Genomic DNA, 7923 nt, shown 5'->3' on the forward strand with positions numbered 1-7923 from the left:
AGACACACAAACATATACACACACATACATATATACACATATACATATATATATCTACATATATACGACGGACTTCTTTCAGTTTCCGTCTACCAAATCCTCTCACAAGGCTTTGGTTGGCCCGAGGCTATAGTAGAAGACACTTGCCCAAGGTGCAATGCAGTGGGACTGAACCCGGAACCATGTGGTTTGTAAGCAAGCTACTTACCATACAGCCACTCCTACGCCTAAGTATAATTTCTCTTTGAGTTTAATTTAAGTTCTTCTTGAGAGAGTTCAAGCCCAGTTGCTAACAAAATGACAAGACTGAGTTAAGACAGATCCTAGTGTTTGTAAGTATGAGGCTGAGGGTTGAGTGTTGGTTGAACTGTTGATACACCCATGTGAAGAATTTGGGGGATGTCTTACAAATTTTCATTGTGCCACTAATAGATTGGATTTGGAGAATCCAAATCAATTTCTTTTGCTCTTTTTCCATGAAACCAGGCATTTGTAGGTTCTTGTGCAAATTTGTTTATATATAACCCAATGCACCTATGATAGATACAAATAAGAATTCATAGTCAAGGTACAAGAGCCATAAGTTCCACATTAATTTGCCATAAATGTTCTCTTTTTCCTGGACTTTTGATTGTATATTCATGTCTGTTGGGCAGTTGACTACTACAACAGTGCATGACTTTTGTTCCTTGTCCCATAGAACAATGTCAGGTCTCTTATGTTTGCGTAGGTTTGCTGTTTTATTGGCCTCTATAATGGACTAAGTCAATAGTCATTGAAAAGGTTGCAAGAAGCAACAAAAGAGCTTTGACAAACAAAAACAAAACAATCAGATATTTAATAAAAGAATGGAATTGTACCAGTGTGTGTGTGTGTGTTAATTATATTGGCATAACGACTCTCCCTAGACACAACAAAGAATAATTATATTATCTTAGAAAATAGCAAACCGTAAGTATGCATGTTAGAAGCCATCTGCAATAAAAGGTAGTCATAATTTGTACCTTATCTTTAGGGCTTTATAATGAGAAAGTAACATTTGACCCAAACACACAGTTAATGAGTGTCTTACCTGTTCACTGTACAATGGTAGAAAAGAAACCAGTTCAAGTAAGTCAGTGATCCATAAGTGAATCACTTCACGTATACTTAGTGAATTGATGGTCTGCTCCAGGACAGGTTCAAACACAATGGCATTAGCCACCAAAAGGACATTTACGATAAGGAATGGAACTGACGTTACATCCTAGAATACAAAGAAATACAAATGGCATAAGATTTTTTATAGTTATTTAAGATTGCTTAAAAACTACTGCATGGGGCAGTGCTACTCTAGATGGGATGAGAAACCAGGACCTTATCATCATGAACCCAACACTCTAATGATTAGGCCATATGCCTTAACACACACAAGCAAACATAATCTGTGGGAAAGCATGTGTCTTCTGGTTAGGTCATTCGCTTCACAACTAAAAGGTTGTGGATTCAATTTTTCTGGATCAAATCTCTCTGATGAAGGATTCTCTTCATTAGACATGTCTTCTTCCTCATAGCATACAATTTATTCATTTGCTTGAATTATGTATATTAATAATTAATTGCCAACAAAGAACATGACTAGTTTCCTTAGATTCTAATACTGTACAGTATGGTCTTGTTGGAGTAAGATGATTGGGCATAGGTGTTTGGAATAGCTGACTGGACACCGAACCTGTTTTGCTGTACTTTTTGGCACTGGAGGCAAACACACCCACATGCAAACAAGTGCAGAAATAAATGCATACAGATAGGGAGAGAGAGACATTACAATTTAATAATTGAACATATCTGACTTAAACACTTTACCTCTCCTCACTCACAAGAAGAGAGAGAGAGAGAGAGAGAGAGAGAGAGAGAGGTGGAGAGAGAATGAGAAATGCATTATTTACAAACAACAGATACAAGTGTTACCAATTGAAAGCAAGCTTCACATATGAGACTCTAGCTGTTTTATGGAATCATCAGGAGAGAATGCATGCCATTTCAGGGCCTTTCTCTCAACAGCATTATTGCACACCAGCAACCCCTCCCTCACGGAGATGAGGCCCCACTTGCTAGATCAACAGGTTATTAGGCTTCACTCAATACTCTTGTAACCATTGCTCATCATCTCTTTTTAACCAAATCCAATGGCTTTCTTTCTCCACTATAGCCTTGATATCACTCATGATGATATTTACTTTAGGATGAGTTCGTCCTAGTGACAACAACCATCACCGCATACTACTTCCAATGAATCCTTTATGTCCAACTTCAGTTGGGTAATGTTTTGCTCCCCAGCTTGTATCTTCATATTCCTCGAGGAGATGTTCATAACGGTCAATCTTTCGAGTCCAAGTAGCATCCATGTGATCTTCAATGGATACCATCATCTTAACCAGAGTTACCACTTCCTTTTCTTAATATGGTCTGATAATATGATGTGATAATGTGCTTTGATAATGTCTGATGTCAAATAAGTCAAGTGTTGAATCAGCATTGCCAAAGAGGCAGAGTCAAATGGCTGTCTCAAAATGTCACATAGCCACTGATCTTGTAGCTCCATTTTTAAAGATTAATCATTATAATTTTGTGATATTTGTCTCTTTCATGTATTAATAATTTATGTTGTTGTCATTGTTGTTGTTCAACTCTGTATCAGCCCTGATCAAGCAGAACTAAGGTCAAATATGTTCCAGTTGTGACCATTCTAGCTTAGTTGCTTATTTCTTTATTGCCCACAAGGGGCTAAACACAGAAGGGACAAACAAGGACAGACAAAAAGATTAAGTTGGTTACATCGACCCCAGTGTGTAACTGGTACTTAATTTATTGACCCCAAAAGGGTGAAAGGCAAAGTCGACCTCGGCGGAATTTGAACTCAGAACGTAGCGGCAGACAAAATACTGCTAAGCATCTCGCCCGGTGTGCTACCGTTTCTGCCAGCTCACCACCTTAGTTGCTGTTATTGTTATTGTTTCACCCCAGCTCAGCTATAATTGGGCTGATCTATAATCAAAGGCATTCCAGTTACGACCTCTCTGTCATATGTTTAGGAATAGTGTGTCTCGGACTACATTGTTTAATGTGATCTTTTTTTCGTTGATACAGTAGAGTGCATGATTTGAAACAGATTTGGCTACAACTATAAAAAGTTCCCCTTTTTGATTCATCTTTGATTTCATGGAACCATTCAGAATTTAATGCACTCCAAAAATTGAAATCTCTTCCTGTAATTTATATTGCTCATAAAATCCTTAATTTCTGTCAATATAATTAAGTATATCATTTTTAATTATGTCTCTTCCATACCAGTTATTTTGATAAAGTAATTAAGTAATTATCTTACCTTTGAAGCAGAATTACCAGAGAGGAAGGATAACAATATGCTGAGCTGAGACTGGATTGCATTTTTTAAACCATCGATAATAATCTGATCTACGTGTAGCAGGTAGTCTTGCCAACTTGGGGATATTTCACTGACATCAAGAACCTTATAAACAAGGGAAAAAATAGTATTTAAAAATGTCATGACTATTAATATTGTGCTGCAGAAAATAAATGAAATCCTCCATCATTGTCGTCCTCACCGTTGTAGTCATTATTAATATTGTAGAATCATTAGCACACTGAGAAAAATACTGAGTTCAAATTTTGCCGCAGTTGACTTTGCCCATCATCCTCTCAAGGTCAGTAAAATAAGCTTACAAATGCTGCGAAAGCTTATGAATGCTGCAAAGATGTGGTTACTTGGATAAATACTAAAAATATACAAATACAGTAACAAAGGTTGCAGTCCTTTAATGAGCAGAAACCAACAGAAATCTTCTTGGATAGACGAGGGCAAACAGACAAAGCTCAGTGAATAAGATATGAAAAGACAAACCCTTGAGATGTTGGTGACCAATGGAAAACTGAAAGGAAGAAACCAGAGAGGGGAAAACGTTGGAAAGATAAATTTTGTTGTTGGTTATGATGACAATGACGATGAAGAAGATGGCAAGTAATATTTATTGTGATGCCCACTTCAGAATAGAACCTATTTTATGATCAAAATAGCTAGATTTAGCCTCTCACACCCACCTTACAATGTCATTCTAGAAATAAACAATCACATCATCAAAATCTCAAAGCTACAAGATAATGCATGATTAGATTAATTCAAAACAATGTGAATAACTAGGCATTTTATTCAACAGAGTGATCTGAATGCTAAGGGGTTAATATAAGACAAATTAAAGTAGTTACGAGGGTCAGCTGTAATGTTCATAGGTTGACCAAGATATGTAGTGGAATATGACTAAATGAGGTTTAGTTTTCACCATAATTCCCCCTTGCAGTCCCCGCACTTCTTCCATCAGTGCTGCAGTGCTTGGATCCCATTGGTGAAGAAGCTTTTGTCCTATTGGTCAAAAAAGTCCTCAACAGCAGATACGATGCCATCACCATTGCAATACTGGTTTCCAGCCAAGTGTTTTTCATGTTGGGGAATTGATGATAGTCAGATGGGGAATAGTGAGGGTGATTAACCAGTTCAGAGCCAGTCAAGCACATCAGCTGTTAAATATTTATGTAAAGCTTATTTTGTTGCCTGTAACAAACATTCAGTTTAACAAGAGAGAATGAGGCCCAAATAAATAATTGTGCTTTTATATTTCATAACAATTAGCTGACCACCCCCATCAGTTTTTCTCTCAAAATAAAGCAAAAAAAACTCTTCTTCATGACTGTATCATTTTCACCAGAAATCAAGTTATAGTGCACAACGAACTAGAACAAGCACTATTGATCAGCAGTCAAAGACAAAATTGGGACAAATGCTGTGAATGGATGAAAATATGGTGATTGAGGGGACCTGGCATGATATGTAAGCATAAGATTTTTGATCAAAAGGATATGAAAAGAAAGTTCACACCCAGAACTTTCTAATTATATATAATCATTGTCCCCTGAAAAATTGTATTTTTGCAAAAAAAATGATCAAGCAAACTGTGGGTTTTTGTGAGGTCAAACTGCTTGTTGCTCATTCTATGGAACTTCACAGTGATGCCTAATTAATAGAATAAGATATGAACAGGAGGTCGACAGGCATCAAGTCATCTATAACATACAGAGGAGGATACAGAAATATATAAATTGAGCAGGAAATCAATAGAATCCAGAAGGTGAAAGTTCAAAGCAATTAGGCATAGACAGGTTCTACAAATTCAGGAAATTCATTCAGTAATGTCATTGATGAAACAGAAGAAAATGCCTATTTGATATTTCGTTATCTCTATTCATAATTACTAATTAAATTTTTTTTCCCAAGACAAATTTAATGCATTTCAATGTATTGTAGAGTGTTTTATCTCTTCCCTTAGTTTATAAATAACTTTGCTATGTTTATTGTCACAATACATGCAAATAAATGGGTCCTGGTAGCAATAAAGATTGTTGCTGTTGTTAGTTATGGTTGTGGAGGCACCAGCAATGGTAGAGGGGAGTGGGGGGATCAGTAAAGTGTTGGAATGTCTCTGATCAAAGGGTCTTCTGAATTAAGAATTGACCTCAAGTAAAACAACAACAATAATAATAGCTATTATCAAACATATTACCAAGATTTCAGATAAGACAGTACTTACCTGTAATGAAGATTTTAACAAAGAATCAATCCTGTGATTAGATGGGAGAAGAACTTCTTTGAGCTTCTGTAAAATGGTACTAAATAGGAGAGAGATAGAGAGATAGAGAGAAGTAAAAGAGGGAGAAAGCTGTCTATGCTATAATCGTTAAGGATTATACTCAGATTAAATGAATTTGTAAAGAACAGCGGTGGTGCCCCAGCATGGCCGCAGCCTTCGGGCTAAAACATTTTAAGGATTTAAGGATTTAACTAATGAGCAAAGGTGCGTGTGTGTGTGTGTCCTTGTGTCTGTGTTTGTCCCCACCACCATCATTTGACAACCAGCCGGTGTTAGTGTGTTTATGTCCCCATAACTTAGCAGTCAGCAAAATATTTCAATAGAATAAGCACTAGGCTCAAAAAGAATAAGTCTTCCTGTCAAAAAGATACTCTTCCCGTCCCCAACCTTCACCTGTTTTTGAAGCAAGTTAATGTTTCCCCATTGCCAGACATGTTTTTACAGCATATTGTAAATGAGTGACACTCGTTTACAACAATCATGCAATGTTGAGACTAGGAGACATAAAAATATACGCATTCATACATATACACATACATTTATATATTCTTTTATTTGTTTCAGTCATTTGACTGTGGCCATGCAGGAGCACCACCTTTAGTCAAACAAATCAACCCTAGGAATTATTTATTGTAAGCCTAGTACTTATTCTATCAGTCCTTTTTTCTCAAACTGCTAGGTTACAGGGATGTAAACACACCAGAATTGGTTGTCAAGCAAAGGGGGACAGACACACAAACATATACACACACATATATATATATATACAATGGGCTTCTTTGTTTCTATCTACCAAATCCACTCACAAGGCTTTGGTCAGCCTGAGCCTATAGTAGAAGACACTTGCCCAAGGTGCCACGCAGTGGGACTGAACCTGGAACTATGTTGTTGGTAAACAAGCTAACTACTACACAGCCACTCCTGTGTTGATATATGCACAGGATTGTTTGCATAAAAACATAAATCCAGAGAAGCACATTCTAAGAAGTAGAGCAGTTAATATAATGGAGGAAGCCGGTTTATGGGGTTACCCTTGGTTTCCCACCCCTAAGAGGTCTTAGGCCAACAGGTTTGGGGTCTGCTGATATGCCATAGGGCCAAACCCCTTATGTACCCCATAAACCAGCCTCTTCCATTATAACACACACAAGCACACATATATATATATATCATTATCACCATTGGTTAAATTGTCCCATGCCAGTATGGACTATGGACATTAGCTAGAACTGGCAAGCTGAGGAGCTGCATGGTGGGCGCTTTTACATGGCACTGGACAGGTGCTTTTATGTAGCGCTGCACAGGTGCTTTTATGCGGGACCACACAAGCACTTTTAGATGACACCACCATGAGTGCTTTTTATGTGGCACCAGCCTAGGACTCTTGTGGATCAGTCCTCACCACTGCTGAGATCAGTTTTAACACTTCTGCTGCAGAGTACAGGTCCTCTTGAGTACAACAAGGTGTTAGGCATCTCAGTCCTCTGTCATCTTGCCTGAAAGGTTCAGCTTCCTGAGGTTGTTGTTCAGTACTTCATCCCATGCTTTCCTGGGTCTCCCACTTCCATGTGTTCCATCCACTTTGAGAGAGCGGCACTTCTTTATGTAGCTGTTAGCATCCATACACATCACATGACCAAACCAGTGCAAACGTCTCTCTTGCACACTGCAACTAATTCCTCTTATGCCTAACATCTCTCTCAAAGCACTAACACTCTGTCGAACATGTACACTTACATTACACATCCAGCAGAGCATACAAACCTCATTCCTTTCTAAGCTTTGCATGTCTTCTGTATTCGGGGACCACATCTCACTACCATGTAGAATTGCTGTCCATATACATGCATCATACAATCTTCCTTTCATTCAGAGAGAGAAACCATTCATAGCCAACAGAGGTAACAGCTCTTTGAATTTCTTTATCCTATTCTTATTCTTGCTATTCTACTCTCTGTGCATCCTCCTGCATGACTAATTTGGTCCCCAAGCAAGCAGAAATTATACACTACTTTTTATGAGCCACCGAGTCATTTGAGAGAATCAATTTCCTGAGTTTCTATTATTTTTATGGATCCGGTGTATCTTCCACACATGAACACTACCTTCTCTGGTAATCTTCTTATTAATCTACTGCAGTTCTTGCGTGCCCATACCTTACACTGGATACACCATATGGAGTTCTTGCTTACACCTTTTCTACAAGGCTACCACATACCTG

At 37.9% G+C, this 7923-nt stretch overlaps 1 protein-coding gene across 1 annotated transcript in view; it reads right to left on the reverse strand.

Annotated features, from left to right (window-relative positions):
- Nucleotides 1-7923, reverse strand: part of LOC118766685 (dynein beta chain, flagellar outer arm-like) — a 79232-nt gene that overhangs the window by 5617 nt on the left and 65692 nt on the right. Inside the window, exons 17-19 of the mRNA XM_036510278.1 lie at nucleotides 5643-5721; nucleotides 3368-3511; nucleotides 1073-1246 (exon numbers count right to left, since the gene is read on the reverse strand). Of these exons, the coding sequence (XP_036366171.1) occupies nucleotides 1073-1246; nucleotides 3368-3511; nucleotides 5643-5721 (397 nt within the window). The remainder of the gene's footprint in view (nucleotides 1-1072; nucleotides 1247-3367; nucleotides 3512-5642; nucleotides 5722-7923) is intronic.

Source organism: Octopus sinensis, linkage group LG17 (assembly GCF_006345805.1).
Source record: "Octopus sinensis linkage group LG17, ASM634580v1, whole genome shotgun sequence".
Taxonomy (NCBI): domain Eukaryota; kingdom Metazoa; phylum Mollusca; class Cephalopoda; order Octopoda; family Octopodidae; genus Octopus; species Octopus sinensis.